The 23,353-nt window shown below is 37.7% G+C and overlaps 1 protein-coding gene across 3 annotated transcripts in view; it reads right to left on the bottom strand.

Annotated features, from left to right (window-relative positions):
* LOC131167918 (uncharacterized) overlaps positions 1-23,124 on the bottom strand; it is a 30,838-nt gene extending 7,714 nt beyond the window's left edge. The window contains exons 1-6 of one of the 3 annotated variants that reach the window (XM_058126993.1): positions 22,998-23,124; positions 22,592-22,839; positions 21,027-21,123; positions 20,823-20,938; positions 13,045-13,089; positions 2,666-2,691 (exon numbers count right to left, since the gene is read on the bottom strand). In XM_058126993.1, coding sequence (XP_057982976.1) covers positions 2,666-2,691; positions 13,045-13,089; positions 20,823-20,938; positions 21,027-21,123; positions 22,592-22,839; positions 22,998-23,068 — 603 coding nt within the window. In that variant the 5' untranslated portion in view covers positions 23,069-23,124. Of the gene's footprint in view, positions 1-2,665; positions 2,692-13,044; positions 13,090-20,822; positions 20,939-21,026; positions 21,124-22,591 lie in introns of all 3 variants that reach the window. The other 2 variants (XM_058126994.1, XM_058126992.1) reach the window with 2 other exon arrangements.
* Positions 23,125-23,353: the final 229 nt, after the last annotated feature.

The raw sequence follows: 23,353 nt of genomic DNA, 5'->3' as shown, positions 1-23,353 counted from the left end.
AATGTAGGTCATATAGTGCGCCAGTGAGGAAGAGTGAGTTAGTTATTGTGAAGGGTAGTAAAAGGGGTAGGAGTAGACCTAAAATAACTTGGAATGAGATAGTGAGTAAAGATTTAGTAGCCCTGAATTTGTCGAAAGAAATTATCCATGATTGCATAAATTGAAGGAAAAATATTCATGTAGTTGACCCCACCTAGTGGAATTTAAGGCTTAGTTTTTTTGTTGATCAAATAATGTCTTCAAATCTCCTTTACTAGTGGGCAGAGGCAAAGCGACCCTGATTCCACAATCCTGCTTGCTAAAGCTTGTATCAAAGTAGGTTCCATGTGATTGGGACTAACAAAATTCAAGCTACTATTGAGTTAACACTCCTTTTTGTGTTGGGTCCAGATCAACAACGGACATGAGTAGAAAAATTGGGCTCAAGAAGATCAAACTTATGCTTAAATTAGAGACTTTGATTGTGATAAGTAGCAACCTGAGTATTAGACAATCTGCCTGAGACACGAGCTATAGATTTGCATTTTTTCATCCACTCATTCCATTCATGCATTTAAGCTACTTTGTACATGGTAGGATCAAACTCGCACTTTGTCTTCTTCTTCTTTATCTTCCCTTTTTTTTTTTTTTTGCTCTCTTTATGGATTGGTACCCAGTCTGGATCTGGTTAAATTGAATTGGTTCAGTTCAAACCGACTAAGTTGAACCTATTTTGAAATTTCTCTTTTGACAAAATAAAGGTTGTTAGGATCTCTTTGGTACTTCTTACTATCCCAACCTTTGCAGCTTCAACAGCATGTTGCCACAAACAACCATTAATAGCAAAAGCAACTGTATTGTGCCCTAGCAACTCCAACGGCTTTGAATGGCAATGATGCAATGAGATCATGATCTAACTCGTGTAGAGAAGACAGTCAGTGATGAAGCAATGGTGAATGACGAATGATAACAAGATTTGGCAAACAATCAGCAATCATCAGTGGTGGCGATGGTAAAAGTTGACCACTAGTCCCCAGTCCATGCTCCTTCGTGCAGGGTCGAATGTCAAAACTTGCAATTTTATCTTCTTCCCCAAAACAAGTTGAATGCCACTCTATGCTTGACCTCACATTGGCAGCAAGAATGAAGTCGGCAAGGGGTGTGGTTCAAATATGGAGAAGTCGAAGCTTGTCTTCTTCAATTTTGAAGGTGGTGTCAAGCACATTCATACTTCAATTGGAGTCTATGAGTGAACTTACTTAGATTAGGGTATGCTTTGGTTGCAACATGGCAGCAACTACACACACACATACATTCATATTTAAGTTGTTGTAAATGAAAAAGGGTCCAATGGAGAGACATAGAGAAGAGTTTGGGTGGTCAGTGATTAAAATCGTGAACCCTTTTAGTTTGAGTTGAAACTCATAGACAGCCATGTCACGAACAATAACAACCATATCGGCTTAGAGTTTGCTCAGAGTTCACTCTGATAAACTTGGACACAGAACAATGTCTGACAACTTTAATTCTCGACTCAATCATGAAAAACTAATATGTAGGGGCCTTTTCCAATTAGAGTTTGCTCATATACACTTGACGTAGACCAATGTCCAACAACTTTAATTCTTAACTCAATCATGAAAAACTAATACAGAGGAGCTATTTATAAACCTAGAGTGTTTGGAGGATAAAAGAAGTATATTTAGACAACTAAATACTAATTTCCTGAATAATAATACCCTCGAATCTTAAAGATATGACCCGTCTGAAAAATACACTTACAGAAATATTAGATATGATTTCTTAAAATCTTCTCTACACTGGCTGCACTAGTATTTATAGCTGTTAATTTGGTATTTGAATTGCAAATTGAAATTGATTGCAAACAGAGAATTGAGAATAGAATCAAATCAAATTGTAAGATTCAACAGTTATAAATTAGTTCTAAGCTATAGACTCTTTTTTAATGACCCAGGAACTGCCCCAGGGCAGGGCCACTTAGTGACCCACTAAGCTACAGACATAAAACCAACAAAATACATTAAGAAAGGAATTAAATTGATAAGCATTAAATGTTTCACATGTCCTAACATACTTGCATGCATATCCATGGACACATGAAAAGTACTTTATCAGTTAGACAGTTAAAATGCCAAAAAATTGCAATTGAGATATAAAATTTCTTCATATTCAAACACTCCTAACCCCCAAACAAACCATATTGGGAGAATCAAACAAATGAATGCCTCATGGAATTTTCAAAATCTTTGGAAAAATTTTAAGAACCCTAAAATTTTTAAATTATTCAAAAGAGATAACGGTAAGAGGATTTTACTTATTGTAATCCTAGAGGCCATACAAAAAATATTTTAGACATTTTATCAAAAATGGTGAATTATGTGTTTATAAATGGTTAAAAAATATTTTAGACATTTTATCAAAAATGGTGAATTATGTGTTTATAAATGTTTGGGATCAAAGAACTATTGAATTTGTTGGATCTAATTCTGACTTAATTGCTTGCTGAATCATGTATTGTACTATTTAAATTGTGAACCGTAACTTGAACCAAGAATCATATGACTCATGGTCAATGAATCAGGAGGCTAGCAAGTTGAAACGAATTGAGAATCGGGCAGTCTGGAAAAATTATTATGCAGTTAGAAGTTTGGGGGGCAGCGCTTACCAATTCATTGGACATGAAACAGATCCCTGCATTTTAATAAAATATTCCAGATTGGTATATGTTAATGGAGAAAAAAAAAAACCAATGCTAACAATCAGACAAAATAACAACATTTTTTCTTCAAAAGTAGAAACAAAGAAAGAAATTCCAATGAAGTAACAAAATCCCACACAAAAACATTAGTCCAATTATATGTGTTCCAATTTCAGAATTGATGCTCCCACCTAAGAACCAGTAATAGATGGTAGTTATGGACCAAAAGGTGGGGGAAATTAGGGATGTGATCGAGGCAAGTATGAGACAACACAGCACCCAACAAACACAATAACACCCAAACATAACCAAAACTGACCATACACATGTTTACTTACATGTATTATGCAATTATGCACAGAAAATGAATGTTGTAAAAAGGAATTAACAGGAAGAGGTTAAACCAGAACAGCCTCTATATCGGTTGGGTTTGGAATGCAAGAAAAACTTGATCAACCGAAATATTACAAATCCCAAACCTACCAGTTAGGCAGGGTCAATGGGGCAGGATGCCCAATAACCCCATTGCATTGTACACATGCACCTAAAGGGGAAAGTTGAATATATTTTTATTAATTTTGTTTCTGTGAAATAAGTTGCAAGCATCTGAATAATATAATACAAGCAAAACCCTCAGGAGTCTTTCCTAGTTTTCTTTACCCATTCTTGATTATCAAAAAAAATATCATACAAGCCAAAGAAAACCACCCAATTTTAGTGCTGTCAAGGAGGGAGGTCAAAATAGGTATGATCCTAGTCTTTTGAAAATTTATACTAAATGGCCGCTCTTGATATTCAACTTTGCACATTTCCACCTGGTAACCTGACATATTTTACTTTAAGTAGAGCAATAAATACCAAAAACATTTCCATTAAACATGTGTGACCAAACAAAAGGATCTACATGCTGGTGACTGATTTACTAAGCAGGACTGGACGCAGAGTAGGCGCAAATCTTAGGAAAGTGTAAGATTGAGAGCCCCTTCAGAGAATGCATATAATAATATTTTAATATCATACAGCTCATTTGGTTCACGGAATAGCTATTACTTAGAATAAGATGAAATATAGTCAACATTTTGGGAATGTAGGCAATAGTTATTCCTTGCATGTTCCTTATTATTTCATTCAACATGTAAAAGAAAGGAATATACATTCTCATGATGAAATTTGGGAATAGTTATTCCTTGCATGCTATCAATGTAATTTTTTGCATAGCTAATTGTAACCAACCTAGTATAACTAATCTATTCCTAAAAATAGACATTCCACGAGCCAAACGTGGGTAAATCGTTTAATTTTAATCGATCAATGTTTTAAAAGGCGTAGGCGTAAGGCGAGGCGTTCTAACCCTCAAAAGGCGAGGCGTAAGCCTCAAGGCGTTGGCGCATAAGCCTTTTGAGAATTTGTTTTTTAAGATAAAAATTTGTTAAATAAATTATATATAGTTAAAATAAAGTAAAAATTAAGAAAATCACAAATACAATGTAAAAAAGAAAAACTAGATGTACTTCGCAAAATACTTGTTGGCCATTCAAAAATTGTTAACTTGATTACATGACAAAAGATAGCTATACCATTACAAAGTTCAAACTATTTTCATGACTTAATATACAAGTCCAGCTATTTTGGAAAGGATGAGGTTCAAGAGTTTTAGAAATAAATTCATATTATGATATTCCTTTTGTACAAACATGTAGTTAAAATTTTCTAACCAATTCTAACTCGAGAATCACACACCCAAAATGCGTAAGCCTCAACTAAAAAGGTGCAAAAGGCGTGCTTTTTGCAAAAATGCATAAGCCTCAGCATGTAATGCGTTAGCCTTTTTGGAATTTGGTATTTTAGATTGGGCCTCAAGGCATTTTAAGCATGCCTTGCCTTGAGGCGAACCTCAATTGAGCCTTTTAAAACACTGTAATAGATAGCATATCTTCACATAAATGTTCACTAATACTTTTCAGTGTGGTACAGTAAATATATTAGTCTAGCAGTAAGATCTGAACCATTTTAAAGTTTGTTGTTTCTCTCAGCACAAGTTAGTGTTCTTGAACTAACTTGTGCAGAAAGATCAAATCTTTTTGCCTGATTGCAATTTCAGAGTTGATTCTGGATTTGAATAGAGAATTGTTTCTTTCTTGTTTCCGTTTCTTTGTGGTAACAAATTTGATTTAGTTCAAGGAGTATATGGAGTATACTCTTGGTGCTTCTATGAGAAAAATAAAGAAATACAATGGAATTGACCTTCAAGATTTAACGCCAATTTTTTTTTCTTTTATAGCAAAAGAAATTCATTGGATAGAGCAAGAATGTATAATCAGGAGAAGAGACATCTCCTTAACAAAGTCTGGGAAACCCCAGGGAAAACAAAATAAGAAAACCAAAAAGTAAAAAAGCAGCCAAGGAAATCAGCACAGCCTAAGAAGTTAACAGAGAAAGCCAATCCAGCTGAATATCTGAGAAGCATATCCCCTTGACATTACCATTACCTGTGCACCACAGAGAAGCTGGAAAATGTATCTTCTCCTACACCACTAAAATAAAGGAATTTTTTTGGGCTTTTGTGTCCGACAATATATGATAGATTCAGAATCATGTGAATCAATGGTGCAAATTGAATTCTTCAGATTCAGGGGGTGAATTGATAGATTCAACAACAGTTTGGCTGTTTATCAATTTTCTAGTAAGATTCAATTGATTTGGTGTGGAATTGATACAAATCGTAGTACTATAATTGTAAGATTCTAAACACTATGGATCCACCAAAGGAGATTTTCAAGTCGACTCTGACAAGCACGGATATACTCCGATATGGCAGTCTCTTGGTAAGTACCCTCCTTTTCACATGTTATATATATACTTAAGAAATTATGGAAAAAGGTAGGTGAGGGGGAAATGTACTCCATGTCATCAGGTGCTTTTATCTTTAAATTTGTTAAGAGGATAAGGTCTGGATTTTGGAAAATGGCATATGGTTCATAGGAAATAGTCCATTTCTCTCGATGGGATCCTTCAATTGAAAGAGTGTTCAAATGGATAAACTTCCAATTTGGGTCAAATTGCACAACATACCATCTGTTTACTTGACTTCAGTGGAACTGACTTACATAGCTAGTTCAATTGGGGATGCTTTTTCATATATAGATTCCCTTACAAGGCACATGAAAATTTTGACAAGTGCTAGAATCTGTATTGAGATTAACAAAAATAAGCAATTACTAGACTTTGTAATATTAAGCCTTGCTCAGATGAGCTTATTACTATTGAGTTGGAATATGCTAGGAAACCGAACAAGTGTACAAATAGTTCCAACTTTGGTCATGTAGCGAAAGATTGTAAAATTAAAAAGAAATGAGTGAAAAATACTCTTGATGAAATTCAGGAGAGTTGAAGCCTTGAAGGTAAAAAGCCTGAAACTCATAACAAAATCCATGGAGGCAAGGAAGAAGGGTATGTTACTAAGTCTGTAAGAACTAAGATGGTAGATTCTATGTTTAGGGGTGTTGGACAAGGAGATCTGCTGTCTCTTTTAGTTTGGTGGTTGATATTTTGAGCAGGTTGATAAATAGGGTGCTGGCTGGAGTTTCTGTAAGAGGGTTAGAAGTGAGGACTAAAGGAATAGTGGTATCCCATCTTCAGTTTGTTGATGACACAAATTTTTTCTTAGATGATCAAGGGGAGGCTTTTTAAAATGTGTTCTCTGGGACTGAGGGAGTGATGGTATCTCATCTTCAGTTTGCTGATGACATGAATGTTTCTTAGATGATCAAGAGGAGTGTAATCCAAATGTGTAAACACTCTTACAATTTTTTCACATGGTTTCTGGCTTGAAAATAAATTTGAAGAGTGGTATAGCTGGTATTAACTTGAGTGATCCTAGATCGTCAGATTTTGCCTCTTCACTGGTTCTGGTATTTTACTCATTAAGAGGGGGTTCCTTTGGGAGGTAATCCTAGGTCTGTTGAGTTTTGGACTCCAGTGGTGGAGGTGTTGAAGCAGCTTGATGGGTCAGGGTGCCCTTTTTTCCTCTAGATGATCATATTACGCTCATTCAAGCTTGTCTCTCTAACATCCTCTATGCTTCTTGTCCACTTTTAGAATCGTCAGGGTGCCCCCTTTTTCTCTAGATGATCATATTATGCTCATTCAAGCTCGTCTCTCTAGCATCCTCTATACTTCTTGTCCACTTTTAGAATCCCAGTAGATGTTGCTAGGAGAAATTGAGAGAATTTTGAGAGATTTCCTTTCTTCTAAGGTTGGAAAGAGGAAGGACGATTTGGTTACTTGGAAGGTCATGCATAGGTCTAAGGAAGAAGGGGTTTGGGTCTCAGCAATCTGGTGTCTAAAGACTTCACTCTCTTGTTGGTTATGGCGGTTTCCTCTAGAGAAATATTCCCTTCAGTACGAAGCTATTAAAAGCAAATTTGGGATTCGACTAGAATGCCCCATATCTCGTGAGACACAGAGCATGGAATTTCCTTTTATAAAGTCCACAACCAGGAATGGGTGGGATGCAGTTGTGGGGATAAAATGTTCCTTTCAGAGTCCTTGGAGGTGTATTTCACAACTTTTACTCTCTTTTTATCCAAATCCCCTTGCTGTTAAGAGCTCACAGCATACTTCACTGAGTTTCAAAGTGAATTTGACTATCAGTTGGATCACATCTTTGTAAGGTTCAAATTGTATGCACAGGAAAGGAAAGTTTTTTGGTTAAAATAATTGTGCTTGAATTCAGACTTGAATCCCTAAGCCCCCTTTGGCAGCACTTGCTGTACAAGCAATCATAGCAAATAAGTGGTGTTTGACATATTCCCAAACAAGTGCCTTTTTCAGGTGCTGAAAAAGTGCCACTTCTCAAGGGGAGAAGCTATTTAGGATAGCTTTTTGGGCACTTATAAGTGCCACTGTGGAGAAGTGGTGGCCATCCTGTAATTTTTAAAATTTTCATGCCCTCTCTCCTCTCCTCCCTCCCTTGCCTGTGCACCTCCCGCGCTTTTTGATGCTCATCCTGCATGGGCTCTGCTGAGATCTGCCTCCATTTGCACCAATGCAGCCGCTAAAGCTGGGGAGGTGCAGGACATTGTTGTTGTTGACAACACCATTGTTGTCTGTCAACAAGACACTGATGATGATAGGAAAGACACTGCTGGTGTCCGGTGGAGGGTCCATCTCATCAACGATCCAAACATTGGTGATTGCTGGTGGCATTGGGCATTGGGAAGTGTAGAAGAAAGGATGAAGTTGTTTGATGACCTTTTTCCAATTCTTAATTTTGGACGGTGTGTTTGGTTGAAAACATGAATTGCAAGGAGGATGATGATGATGGGGTGATGTTTAAGTAGAGTCTGATTTTTTAAAATAAAATAAAATGATCGATAATGTTGGTAGGAAGTAGGAACTGTTAAACAAAAAGTAATAATAATATTATTGTCAATTAGAAAAAATATATATATCGTAAATTATTTTATTTGATATAAATATTAAAGATGTTAATTAATATAAATACCAATTAAATTTTAATTAGAAAATATATAAAACGTTAATTAAGAATATTACAGAGAAAATGTTAATTTATTTAATAATATTATTAACATAATTTAATAATCAAATTATTATGGATCATAAGCTAATTCTATGTTGAAATACAATAATATTATTCATATGATAATAATAAGATTCATACAAGATACAACACTTAATAAAAGTGAATATTCAAACACCACTTATTTAATCAGCACTTATATTCAGCACTTTTTTTCAAACACAACAAACAACACTCATGGCTTTCAGCACTTACTATCAGCACATAAAATTCAGCACTTTTTTGTAAGTGGTTCAAAGCAATCCCTAAATTCCTGCCTTATGCCGGTAGATTGCACCTGATAAGCTCTATCCTTCTAAGCATTTTAAGGGTATTGGTCTCTTGTTCCTCCCTTATTCTGTTCTAAAGGAGTTTGAGAAAAAAAAATTCAAAGCTTTCCTTTGGAGAGGAAAGACTGGATCACTCTGTGCTACAGGTAGAACGGCTACATGTCTGTAAGAATTAAATAAATAGGAGGGTCTAGACAGGGTCTTAAATTTCCACGAAATTTGCAATATGTCTGTCGAAATTTCCGATTTCCGTCACCCTAAAAATCGAAATGGCAGTTGATTTCCATCTTGCATAATTTGAAATCTCAATGAATCATCCAAAATTTATCGAAATCCTAAAATTTTAGTGAAACTTATCGAAATTTTGACTATACGATGAAATTTCGTCAAAATTCAAATGAGAAATTTAGGAGTGAAGTGAAATTTCTATCTTAATTTATTTTATTTATTTTATCGAAACAAAAGATTATTACAAGTGCTTTTGAAATTATATGAAAAAAAAAAAACTCACAGTAACATTTTATTTAACCATTCATGTCTAAATTATCATTATTTGTATAATAAATAATATTTAAATGATTTATGAATTTCATTTGTATTAACTAAATATGTGTAACGTACATTATCTTACAAATATGTTTGATACACATACTATTTTACAACTTTTCCACCTCATACAAAACATAGATGTATTTAGTTTGTAATATATTAGTCCTAAAACTTATATTATTATGTTTTTTAACCATTTCTAAAGTTTAACAAAGAATTCCATGCTTTACTACTAATTTCCGTTACTTTTTCAAATCAAAATCAAAATTGACGTCAAAATCGATATTTCCGTTGAAATTTTTGTGCTTTTGGAGCTTCGAAATTTGAGTCGAAATCGAAATTTAAGACCTTGGGTCTAGACTTGAAGCTTGTTTCCGAATGATGAGAAGCAAAAGCTTTAGAAATGCTCTAGCATATATGTGCCTCCACAAACTCCTTATGGATAGTTTGGATTCCCGCTTACAAACTATAAGGTAGAAGCATTTGAGTAGTGAAGCCCTCCCTGAGCAGTGAATGGGCATGGAGGAAAGTTCTTAATATACACACGTCACACTTGGCTTGCCCCTGTTTCAAAGTAAAAATTGGTAATGGGAGAGGAACTTCTACTTTCTATGACAACTGGCTCCCTTTAGGCTCCTTTCTTGATTCATTTGGTTCTCATTTTCCCATTGAGCTGGGGCTTTCGGTTGATGCAAAAGTTTTTAAATATGATTTTTGAAATTAAAGATTCGACTTATAGGTACATGCCTTTTTGTCAACACTTAGACGAAGGTAATAGTAACACAATTTTCCTTTTTTATTTTTATTTTTTTTGCATCTGTTCATTTAGTTGGATATATGACTTATTATTTTTTTAATTGCGCATTTGACCAATGGCATTATTATTTGAAAATTTTGTTACCCGTAAGAATAATTCTCCTACACATAAGAAAAAGAATCAGGCACCATCAAAAACTATTCCCCATTGTCAATGAGTATGCCATGTAAGATGCCAAATCTGCATACTACAGACCTCCGCACTAGGTTTCTACAAGCATTGTTTGATGTATGCACCAATGCATTTGCTTCCACCCACTTTGTGAAGTAGTCATGGCAGCAATCAGATATTTCCTCTTGGAATTGGCCTAGAAAATTTACTCCAAATGTTAGACAGCTTAAGGCTAGCATCACTGTTCACCCTGATGGAGATTCTGATAATCAAGTAATTTGACAGCTCACGTCTTCTGGTGTTTTCTCTTCTAATTCAGCATGGAATCACATCAGAGCTAAGAAGAATATAGTTCCCAGGAACTCTTCAGTTTGGTACTTTGGTTCAAGCTTAATATTCCAAAGCACTCCTTTATTGCTTGGCTTGAAGTCTTGAATCGACTGACTACCCTTAAAAACTGCTCTCTTTGGGTAGAGTATCAGATTCTACTTGTAAAACTTGTGGAGCTTAAGCTGAAATCAGAGAGCACCATGGACTCATCGAGAACACATCAATAGTCTGAGGAAGCACCATGGACTCATCAAAACTGAAAAAAGAAGAACCCAAAACTGCTTAGCTACCCAATAATGGAGAAACAAGTTGTCAATGATTCTGTTCAACCCAATGAAACAGATATCTGGACTAATGGCCTCAAAAGATCTCCTCGTCTGTAATAATTATTGATATTTAGCCCATAAAGGGCCAAAGTCCACATGCAAGCTCTGATTTTAAGAGGAACCTTTGCTGTCTAGATGAAAATATTTCAGAGGAGAGGGTAAGGACTTGAGGATTTCATGAGTTGAGAGAGGAGAGATTTTGTGAAAAAAAACCAGAGGTATCCCCCATTCAAATCCTTGACTCCTCTCTCATACAGGGAGAAAAATAATCCAGCATTCTCTGCAAAGAATTCAGTTCATCAGACTCTTTCTCTCGTTGATATTTCTTAAAAATGGAAATACCAAGAAAGAGAGTCACCCTCCAAAGAGTAGAAAGCATTAATCAGAGAATTCTGCAAACTGGAAAGCCTAAAGAGATGAAGAACCAAAGACTCCAATGGGACCTCTACCACCCAAATGTCTTCCCAAAACCGAATGAGGTTACCATTACCAACTTAGAAACGAGGGAGAGGATAGAATAAGTGGGCTACCTGAGAAATGAATTTCCAAGGGCTAGTGATGAGAGAAGCACTGCCGCTTCCTCTAATATATCCCATCCATCCTAGTGCATATCTTGTCTAATTATCATGTGCCAAAGGGGGTCAACCTCCAAGAGGAATCTCCAAAGCCATTTTCCAACTAAAGAGTGTTTTAGACACCACATTCCCGAGGCCCAAGTCCCCTTCAGATCTAGGTCTTCTAACCTAACCTAGCTGAGTAGGTGGTCTCTCTTCCCCACCCTGACCCCTAACCACAAGACATTTCTCATAATCCTTTCCAAAGCCTCTGCCAACCCACTTGGAATTTGAAAAATATATAGATAATAAATTGTAATGTTGGAAATAGCAGAGCTAATAAGGGTGATGTGTCCTCCCAAAGATGAGTAAACCCTTTTCCAATCCCCCAACCTGTTGTCCACTCTCTCTATCACTGGCTCCAAGAAAGAGGAAGAATTCGGGTTGCCACCAAGAGGGAGACCAAGTATGCCAAAGGCCATTCCAAAATGGAACACCATGCTATGTTAGCCAGACCCTTAGACTCGATACTTATCAAGGTTAATGCCCAACATCCCTCTTAGACAAGTTGATCTTGAGGTCCAAACTATTCTCAAAGATTTTTAATAGGGTAAGAATCTTTCGAAATTTTTTGATACTATCTTCAAGACAGAGAACAGTTGTCATTGGCAAACTAAAGATGGAACACTACAACATCATCCTTACCTACCTGAAGGCCCTATACGACATTAAATCCTAGGCATGGTTCATCATCCTACTCAGCACCTCCACAATGAGTGTAAAAGACTATTCTCAAAGATTTATAACAAGGTAAGAATCTTTTGAAATTTTTTGATACTATCTTCAAGACAGAGAAGAGTGTCATTGGAAAACTAAAGATGGAACACTACGACGCCATCCTTACCTACCTTAAGGCCCCTGACAACAATAAACCCCAGGCATGGTTCATCATCCCAGTCAGCACCTCCACAATAAGCATAAAAGACAAAAGGGACAAGGGAATCCACTTGCCTTGATTCCCATGAGGTTTTAAACCACTCCCTAGGTTGGCCATTCACCAAAACCAAAAGTCGCTGTGATCAAACAACCTTTCATCCACTTTCTCCACACCCCTCCAAAACCCTTTGTATCCAAAACCTGATCTAAAAGTTCCAGCCAACCGTGTCATAGGCTTCTTCGAAATCTAATTTGAACAAGACTCCCCTCACACCCCACCTCACATCCTCAGCCACTTCACTAGGTACCAAGACAGCATCAAGGATGTTCAAGTGTAATTGTCCTCTCAAGCACATCCCAGAGCCTCTTTGATGAGACCTCGGAAAGCATTTCGTAAAGGTAAGTAACCAATCAAGTGGAACCCTCTCAGCTTGTTTGATCGCTCCTTCTTAGGGACAAACAATAAAAGTGGAGTTAGCACTCTTCCCCCATCACCCCATTCTAAGAAACTCACGGAAGAGTTCCAACAAATCCTCTCGAATAACCTACCAACTATCTTGAAAAAAAGTCATGTTGACTATATCAAATGGATAACTAGTAACTAACTACGGAAGAATAAAATGCCTATAACAGTTCATATCTATCGTGATTGTGGCATTCAGTTAGTAAAACATAGTTGATCCCATGGATGCTAGTAAATAAGAGAATCATCATGCTATTTGAGACAAACAAGAGTACATAAGAGACAAAATAATATGGATATGGACCTACTATGTAGCCGATGTATTGAAAAGACAGGACCTCATATAATGAATCCAAGCAATCTCTTGAATTGACCTTTAGGTCACTCACCAATAAGATAGTCTTCTATGTCCAGCCCAAATCCTGATGTATTCACTACATAATAAATTACCAAACAAGAATGAAAATGAAAAACGTTATCCAAGTAACTTCAGCTTAATGTTAAATAAATCAATTAAGATTGGTTACATACAGAATATGAAGTAAATCAAGAATTATGTTAAAGATTGAACATAAAAAAGAGCAAAATGGGAGCAAAGGAAATAGAAAATGTAACAATAAGCATCTTATTGCAAATCTTTGTTATCCATATAATGAATGAACATATAGCTACAATACCATCCCAATCAACTCATATAACAACCACCATATGTGTGTAACAGACTAGAAAATAAGACACGTAAGTTGAAAAAATGATCATCAAGAGTTAACAGTCTCTTAAGCTGCTTGAATAATTAAGCCTCCACAGGTCTACAGTCCACATATACCCTACATGCAGTGTGCGATAAAGCTAATTTAAACTCCATTCATCCATAACATCTTTATGGAAAAATAAAATGTACTCAACATGTCTCAAACTTTGAGTAAAGAAACTCCAAGTCATATAATGAGTTTCAATGAAAAGAGAGGAACACAGATAAGGGCCACTTTTTCACAGCTTCTATCTCTATGCCCATATTATTCATAGAACCTTAGGTCTTTTCATCTAGTTGGAGTTTTAAGGAGGGGGCATATTAAACTCTTAAATCTTTTGACAGCAATAAAGAGAATCACAAAAGGATTTAATGGGAATCATATGCACCCCTCCAGAGCCAATCTTCAATGCCCTTCGGACCATTGATGATAAGCAATCATGCTGACTTGAGAATTTTGAATCCCCATTTCATCACATTGAGAGTGAGAATTTAGTAATTCACAAAGATTAAAAATCACCAACAAATTTGTATTTCTAAGTTGCTAAACAATTTTCTTTTCATCTACAAGATTCGCTACCAAGAAAACAGTTGCTCATAAAATAAAAAAATAAAAATAAAAGAATCAAGAATTCATATGCATCTTTGTGGGAAAATGCTCAGAAAGCCAAGAAATATTGTCTTGGGAAAAACGGTTTGAGGGTGTAGAGCCATCTAGTGATGCTAATAAGCTGCAGACTGTTTCAAGGTTGGAGACTTGGGGTAACAACACCCTTGGTCCTGTTCACAAAGTTGCTCAGATATGTTAAAAACAACAATCCCCTTTAAATTAATAACTTGGTCATGATAAAATTTACAACTTACATTTCTATTGAATGCCCTAAATGTCCTCAAAAGCATTAAGAATGCACAGTCACATAAAGCAGATCAACCTGGTCTTGGTCGTTGATGAAATTGTAAATCGGGTGGTTTATTTCTTTCTCTTCTTCGGTATTGCAGAACTGGTATTCTTGATTGTATGCTCTTTTTTCAATTTGTGATCTCCATAATTTGCTAATGTATGAGAAGAAAGTAAAAGAGAGAACTATACAAGAGGAAGTGAATATCACTTGGTGTACTTAGCTTACAACTTTGAGATGTATATATAGCCTATACAAGAGAGTGAGGTTACCTTTACATTCCGATGTGGGACTAAAACTATACACTATGTTCAATACTCCCCCTCAAGCTGAAACGAAGATGTTGACAAGTCGAAGCTTGGAGATAGCAGTCTGTAATAAACTTGGGCAAACAGACTTGGTGAAGACATCAACAACCTGGCCTTTGGAGGAGATAAAGTGAGGAGAGATAATCCCAAAATGAACTTTTTCCCTGATGAGTGAATATCCACCTCAATATGCTTGGTCGTTTCATGCAGAACTGAATCAGAAGAGAGAGAGATATAGCAGACTTGTTGTCACAAAACAACAAAGAAGAGTGTCACAAAAAAGCCAATCTCAAATAGGAGAGAGCGTAGCCACAGGATCTCATAGGTACCATGTGCCATAGCACGATACTCAACCTCAGCAGAAGAACGTGAAACCATTGCCTGCTTTTTACTCTTCCAAGAAAGAAGATGATCAGCCTTGAAAGTACAAATACCTGAGGTAGATCGTCAGTCAGTCTTGGACCCAGCATAGTCAGCTTCAGTAAATACGGAAAAACCTGTTGTATTCCAGATGAATAGAACAATCCCAATCCAGGTGAGGTCTTCACATACCATAAGATGTGATAGTCGACATCAAGATGTGAAGTCTGGGGAGAATGCATGAACTGAATTACTAGGCTCATTGCATATGCCAAATCACGTCGAGTGTTGGTCAAATAGATGAGGCGACTCTAATACATCGAAGGGTATGTCAATAGATCACCAAACTCTGCAGAAAGGGAGATATTTGGATCCAAGGGCGTAGAAGCAGGCCAACATCCCAACATACTAGTGTCCATAAGGAGATCTAGGGCATACTTCCGCTAAGAAAGGGAAATGCCCTTGCGAGAGCGTGCTATCTCAATGCCCAAGAAATACTTGAGGGGTCACAAATCCTTGATGTCAAAGGTGTCCCCCAAGTCCTTTCTAATCTAAGCAATTCTAGACAAGTCATTACCTATAACAATAATATCATCCACATAAACAGAAATAATGGTGCAAGGACCATGGGAGAAACACCTAATAAAGCAAGTGTGGTCTGACCGATACTGAATAAATCTCATGGAGGAACCACATCACTGAATCTTCTGAACCATGCAGGAGGTGATTGCTTAAGCCCATATAAGAACTTGCGCAATTTACACACCTTTCCAGAATACTCCCCCTGAGTAGAAAACCCAAGAAGGGGATCCATGTAAATAGTATCAGTAAGATCACCATTCAAGAAGGCATTCTTAACATCAAGCTGATATAAAGGCCAAGTGAAAGAAGCTGCCAAAGAGATTAGAAGACGAACAGTAGTAAGCTTCGCCACAGGAGCAAATGTAGCATGAAAATCCTAACTTGGAATCTGCATAAAACCCTTGGCCACAAAGCGGGCTTTATACCTATCAACGGTACCATCTGCAAGGTGCTTAATTGTGAACACCCATTTACAGCCCACCGTGCGTGCACCTAAAGGAAGGGGAACAAGATAGTATGCTGCTGATGTAGAGCTTCCATCTCAATACACATGGCTGCAACCCATTTGGGGTCCTGGAGGGCCTCAGGAACTCAGCGAGGTATGATAATAGCATCAACCTATCCCAAAAAGGCTTGATAACTTGAGGAAATATCCTAATAAGAGAGATATTTGGAGATAGGGTGGTCAGTAGAACACGCTAAAGAAAGTCTATCAGGAGCTCGATGGGTTCAAGAAGCATACCATGAGGAGGGAGCAAGGGGATTAGGTACTATAGGAGACATACCTAAGCTAGGTGAAGATGCTGGCAAAGGCGGCGCGGTTGGCGAATGTAAACCTGTGGAATGAGAGAGATATGGTCCTGCCTAAGGGGGCAAAGGTCGGAGGCTCAAAGGATGAAGATGACACCAGAGAAGAAGACACTGGTACAGATGGGAGAAAGATAAGCTCAGGTCGAGGAAGTGGAGATGGCACCGAAAAAAAAGATATGGAATGAGAGGAGTTAGTATAGAAGGGGGTAGACTGATGAAACGTGACATCGAAAGAGTGATAAGTGTGCCGACCAACAGGATCATAACAGCGATATCCCTTAGACATAGAGGAATACCCTAGAAAAATGCACTGGATGGCCTTATCATCAAGCTTGGTCCGAGGAGGACTCCGGCCATGAACAAAGCAAGTGCATCCAAACACTTTAGGAAGAAGGGAGAAAAAGGTCCTATCAAGATGCAGAAGATGTAGTGAAGCAGAATTATGCAATGCGCAACTTGGGGTACGATTGAAAAGATAGGTTGTAGTGAGAACGACGTGAGGCCAATAAGACTTGGGGACTTGCATTCCCCAAAGAAAACAACGGACAATAGACATGATGTGGTGATTTTTGCGTTCAGCCACACCATTATGTTCAAGAGTGTAGGGACAAGTCAACTATTGGAGAATGCCCTGTTGACACAACTCAGCACCAAACTCATTACTGAGGTACTCACGGCCATTGTCAGACCTCAAGATACAAACCACGGTATTGTATTGAGTCTTAACCATTCGCAGGAAAGCCTTAAAATGAGTAAAAACTTCGAATTTATTTTTCATGAAGTAGACCCAGGTACAACAGGAGTAATTGTAAAACTTCGGATCTATTTTTCATGAAGTAGACCCAGGTACAACGGGAGTAATCGTCAATAAAGGTGACATAATATCGATGCTGAGTGAGTGAGGAGACAAAGGAAGGACCCCAAACATCACTATGAACAATATCAAAAGCTACAAGAGAGCAATGCAAACAAGACGGATAAGATGAACGAACATGTTTAGATAATTCGCAAGTAGCACACAAAAAATTAATATTCTTGCAAGCTTTATTAAATTCTAGAAACAACCAACACAAATATTTAAAATTTGCATGTCCCAAACGGGCATGCCACAAATCCAAGGTTTTTCAGAAAAAAAAACAAAGGAAACGTCAAAGGGCAAAACAGATGCCTGAAAACCAAAATAGGATCCAGGAGAGGAAAGCGGATTGCCAAAGTAGTAGAGCCCGTCCCTTTCAAAGCCCCTGCCAAAAATCTTCCTCGAACTTGGGTCCTACAAGCAACAAGAGTTGGGTAAGAAAACCACAGCACGGTTATATTGTTTGGCAATACGGCTCACAGATAACAAGTTATAAGAAAATTAAGGAACGTAATAACAAGGGAATAAAGATAGAATCGAGGATAAACAAGCAGTGCCTTGGGTATAAATGGAATGAGAGGTACCATCGGCAATGCAGATAGTACGAACCAACGAAGGGACAGGGGATGTAATGGAAGATGCCTCACCAGTCAAATGGTTGTTCGCCCCTGAGTCTAGTATCCAAACGGACGAGACTTACTTAAAAGGGCAGTAGGGTTACCTACAGCAGAGGTGACTATAGAGGACGATGCGGTTGGTGCAACAGAGGCAAGAAGCCTAATCTGAGACTAAAGTTGAGTAAGCTGAGCCTGGAACTGAGAGAAATCTGGAGCAGCAATGGGTGCAGGAGTAAGAGAAGCCAGAGATGCAAGAAGAGATTTTGCAACAGCTCCAATGTTAGAAGGTCCTTGACCTTTGCCACGACCACGACCATGAGAGGCCTGTTTGGAGTAACGCTCCTGCAACTCAGAGTGGAGAATGAAGCAACGCTCAATGGTGTGATTATTCCGCTGGTAGTGCTGGCAGAATCGAGTCTTGCGGTCAACAGACCTAGCACCAGTAGGGGGCCTAGGGGCTGCAAGGGCAACCTGCTCGAGCACACTAGAAGAAGCAAATCCAGGGAGAAGACATCATCTCCGATCATCACCATCAATCATTGCAAATGCCCTGTACAAAGAGGGCACTGGAGATGAGTTTAAAATCTGAGTCCGGAGTGATTCGAACCCAAGTTTTAAACCCATCAAGAACTGATAGGTATGCCAATGATCCTGGCACTTGGCCTCAATAGCTGCTGCCTCGATAGAAAATTCAGAAAGAGGCTCATACTAGGCGAGCTCCTCCCACCAAGACTGGAGATAGCTGAAGAAGTTAGTCACGGATAAACACAAAGAAGCCTGGGTCACCTGGTGGAGCTCCCGATAAAGCTCAAAAATCCGAGCCTCACACCTTGTGTGGGCGAACATTTTGGTTAAGGCAGACCAAAGACTATGAACAGCATCGTGAAACATAAACATCTTGTAAAGGCGGTCTTCCATAGAAGCAAATATCCAACCCAAGATGACACAGTTGTCAATGGACCACTGTCGGTGAGCTGGATTAGTATTAGCAGGGCGAGACTCCAATCCTGACAACCACTTAAACTTGCCACGACCCCCAAGATATAAGCGAAGGAACTGCGACCAGGCATAAATGTTGCCGCCATTCAGAAGAATGCTGGTGACCTTCTGAACAAGAGCAATCTGAGCCAAAGATAAGTCAGAGCATCGAAGGTTCAGAGGAGAAGAGGTGGATGTACTGTCCTTGGTAGCCATTGTAAAGAAGAGGAATAGGCTACAAAAGTATCAACACAGCAAAGCAAGTCGCCGAAAGAGTGATCAGAAAAAATAGAAAGTGAATGATTAAACTAAATTACACCAGGTAATTTCCCAAGGAAGTGGGGGTCACAATGGACCACTTAAGTCCCACTTTCCTAGACAGAATTTCCCTTAGACATGTAATTAGTACAATATATTACTACAACTATACCCAACAATAGAAATAGGCTGCAAAAGTATCAACGCAGCAAAGCAAAGCAAATCACTAGAAAAAACCGCCAAGAAAAGGACGCTGCAAGACGCAGGGGTCGTCAGAAAAGCCACTGAAAGTTGACGAAAAAGGACATGGAAGTCGCCGGAATGGTAGAGAAATGCATCGAAAAAGTTGCCGAAAAGTCACTAGAAAGCCATTGGAAAAGTCGTCGGAGTTGCCAGGAATTCGTCGAAAGTCGCCGGAAAAGGTAGTCGGACCCGCCGGAAAGTTGCCAGAAAAATTATCGAAGTCACTGGAAAAACCATCGGAAGGTACTGGGAAAATAGTAGACAGAGTTTTTTGATGTACAAGATCCACTAAAGGTGGCAAGTAGAGGGCATACAACTCAACCTACTACCAATAAAGCTTTCGAATGCACAAGCTCCACATACGTGGCAAGTGCAGAGCATACGGCTCAATTGAGAACCCGGACCTTAAACAAGGAACCCAAAATTGCTCTGATACCAAGAAGAAAGTAAAAGAGAGAGAACTATACAAGAGGAAGTGAATATCACTAGGTATACTTAGCTTACAACTTCGAGATGTATATATAGCTATATAAGAGAGTGAGGTTATCCTAACATTCCGATGTGGGACTAAAACTATACACTATGTTCAATAGTATGAAACAAACAAATAAAGTTCCATAAAAATTAACCGGCTGGGATAGCAGAAAAGGTCGTAGAAATTTCCATGTTTGAAACCCGCTTTTACAAACAAAAGCATATTGTCCCAATCTTCCTCCAATACGAAAAATGGACCAGGTTACAATTTCATATGAACTTGATTAAATAAACAATAGAAGAGAATTAAAATCTCACACCCTAAAAGAACCTACAAAATAGCACAAACTAGCATATGAAAAATATTTTATATATGCACATACACACACTAGCCGTGGGCACACACTATGTTTGTGCTCCTCAACCCTAAATTTAAGGGAGATAATGGGAAAGCTAGAGATAATGGGGAACTTAGTTTCTCAAAGAACATAAATTTACCAAGGTAGTGTTTGGGAGTATTAGTTCTAGGAGTTGGATTTGGATTTGTGTAGATTTGAAAAAAAGTCAATACAATTTTTGTACTATGTTTTATCCAAATCAATACAAATCCAAATGCAAGCTTCGAAATCCATACTCCCAAACATAGGATAAATAACCATTAGTTGATAATTTTTTTAAATTCTAAAATAAGAAAATGGCATTTTGAGAACATTGAGGGTAAAAGATGCAGGTCGAAAACTGCATACTCTTCCCTTAGTTAATAGTATAGATATACATATACATAAATATATATATATACATATATATATATATATATATATATTTCATGCTCTGAATAAGATACATCCTTTGGATTACTGTAATCCTCATTTTGTGGGCTGAATGATGAAAAAATATTCAACTCAAGAAAAATAAAAAATAAAAGGAGTGAATACTTCCAACGAGAATTGCACGCAAAGAGAAGGAAGAAAAATGGTTAACATCACTCTAACTAGTTACAGGGAGTGAAGAACAAATAGAGTTGAACATACACCCAAGTTTTTCCTCGGCTTCAGCATGAATAAGAAGGCTTCCTGTTTCTAACCAGTGCATAAAAGCAAGCAGTGAGACAACAGTCTGTGTCTCGCTCCTCCAGTCACCATGATACCTGTACACAACCACAACCAAAACAATCGCTAAACATAAAGAGCAAAAAAAAAAAACTACATAATTAACTTTCAAGACGTTTCACACACCTATAATACTGCCCAGCACATTCATGATGAATATTAGCAAGTCGGCTATAAAGCTCCTTCAACACGCCAATTTGAGCCTTGGCATTCTCCAAAACCTCTAATTTTATAGAAAATAAAAAGAAAATTAATTTACCCTTCAAAGCAATTGTTCCTCTATAAACAAACTTAAGTCATTTATGAAAGCCTCCTCTAAAATCTCTACATGTTAAAAAGAACAAAAGAGAAAGGCAAATGTGATAGAATTATGGTCTTAAGTTTCTATGAAATTCTTGAAATTTCCATTTAAAATTTCCACTTTTATCACCCTCAAAGCCAAAGTCGTAGTAAATTCCTGTTTTATGGAATTTCTGTCAAAATTTTCATGAATCACCTGAAAGTCTCAAAATCTCTAAACTTAAGCAAAATTGTCCAAAATTTTAAGTAGAAAGGAATTTCCTAGAAATTTAAATTTGAGATTCAAAACCCAAAATGAAATTTCCCTTTTAATTTATCTTCTGTTTTTTTCTGTCCTGCCCAATTGTAATTATAATATTCAGTTCTAAATCTTGCATTCTTTTATCCATTAATAGTTTCTAAAGCTCCATAAAAGAACTCCATGCTTCACGCTTTGCTGTTAATTCCCATCATTTTATAAAATTGAATTTGAAAGTGACAATGACATCAAAATTATTTGCGCTTCTGAAGCCTTGAAATTTTGAATTCAAAATGTAAGACCTTGGATAGAACAGTTCATTGGGAAACTAAACAACCAAATGCTATCTATATTGATTGTGAGTTATTTCACTAAGACTTGTCATGGTAAGGAAGAAGTGGGTAATAAGCACACTCAGAGAGCGCAGCACCCCCAAGCTTTGAGAAAACCCATCACAAGCCCTATAGTACATTAAGATTAGGAATTTTCTTTTTAAGAATTGGGGGCCCTTCAAGCTTTGTGAAGAATACAATCCCAACCTTGTAATTCACTGTAATTCAGAACAATATATAGTTGGGCCCCAAATCGTCCTCAAATTCTTAAAATGGCCAATTAATCAATTTTTGGATACTTTACGCTTCTGTAATTCCTTCCCCCACTACTATAATTCCTTCCCCCCCCCCCCCCCAAAAAAAATCCTCCACCCGGCTGCCACCAACCTTCTTTTAAATTGTGAATCGAGCTTCTGAATCTAAGATATTACATGATTATAAGTACCCCAAAGGGAGACATTCATTTGGCTTGCCGTTTCATAGTTCTTGAAGAAAATGAGAAAAAAAAAAATGGAATAGTAAATACCGAAAAAATCTAGAGAAAAGAACCCATCCCTAACGTTTTTATTCCCTTGTCGTCAATTCTTCCCAATAATCAAAAGGAGCATTAGTTAATCCGTCTTTTTCAAGAAACCAAAACAAGACAAGCCGTATTGGCCCAACAAAATAGAATTATATGCTTAAAAATAAACCCATATTCAAGCATTTCCTTTTCTCCGGTTTTTCTATGCCAACAGCCAGGATGATAAGCACGGCCTCAAAAATTAAAGGACAAACAACACTTAAACAAAAAATGAAATCACTAACATTCGTTTAAATACCAGGGATGGGCCGAGACTGATGAACAAGAAGAAGGCTGGCATGCATTAGCCTAGTGGCCGACTCGATCTCAGTAGCCACCGCTCGAATGCGTTCGCGTAAGCCTCCGGACTCTTCCAGCTGATGATGGAAGTCCTCGAACTGTTTCTCAACAGAAGAAGGGAAAGAAGCGGACGGGGAGTGGATCTCGCCTTCTCCCGGCATTGAAGAGGCAAGAGGAGTTGCGAAGAATGTGCGGAACGCCTGGTACCTGATGAGAGGACTGAAGTAAGTGGAATGTGGAGAGATTTTGAGGACGGTGAAGTGAACAGAAAGGACGACAGAGCTAGGGTTTAAGGAACGAGAGAATGTGAAGCAGGCGTTTCGAAACACCGACTTCATTCTATTGTCGCGCTGCTCTGCTCTCACCTTACCGTCGTTGATGCGTGGAGCCGGATCTGACCAGGAATCCGCCGTGAATCATTTCCGCACGCCAGCATTTCAAATAAAAAGATTGAAATAAAATAAAATCCGGCCGACACTTTTCCCTTTAGGGTCCTTGTACACTATCAAAAATTAGATAAAGAAAATAACAAAAACAACAATAACAAAACTAAATCTTATTCTTACTAGGTGGGGTCGAGTATATGAATTTTTTTCACTAATTTATGCGATCATTGATCATTTCTTATGATAGATTAAATTTACTTATTATCTCCCCTCAAGTTATTTTAAATCTACCTCTACCCCTTCTACTGCTCCCTACAGTAAATAAATCACTCTTT

This window comes from Malania oleifera, chromosome 11, assembly GCF_029873635.1.
Source record: "Malania oleifera isolate guangnan ecotype guangnan chromosome 11, ASM2987363v1, whole genome shotgun sequence".
NCBI classification, from domain to species: Eukaryota; Viridiplantae; Streptophyta; class Magnoliopsida; order Santalales; family Ximeniaceae; genus Malania; species Malania oleifera.
Note: the sequence above shows the minus strand (reverse complement) of the source record. Positions and strands in the feature narration are given on the sequence as shown.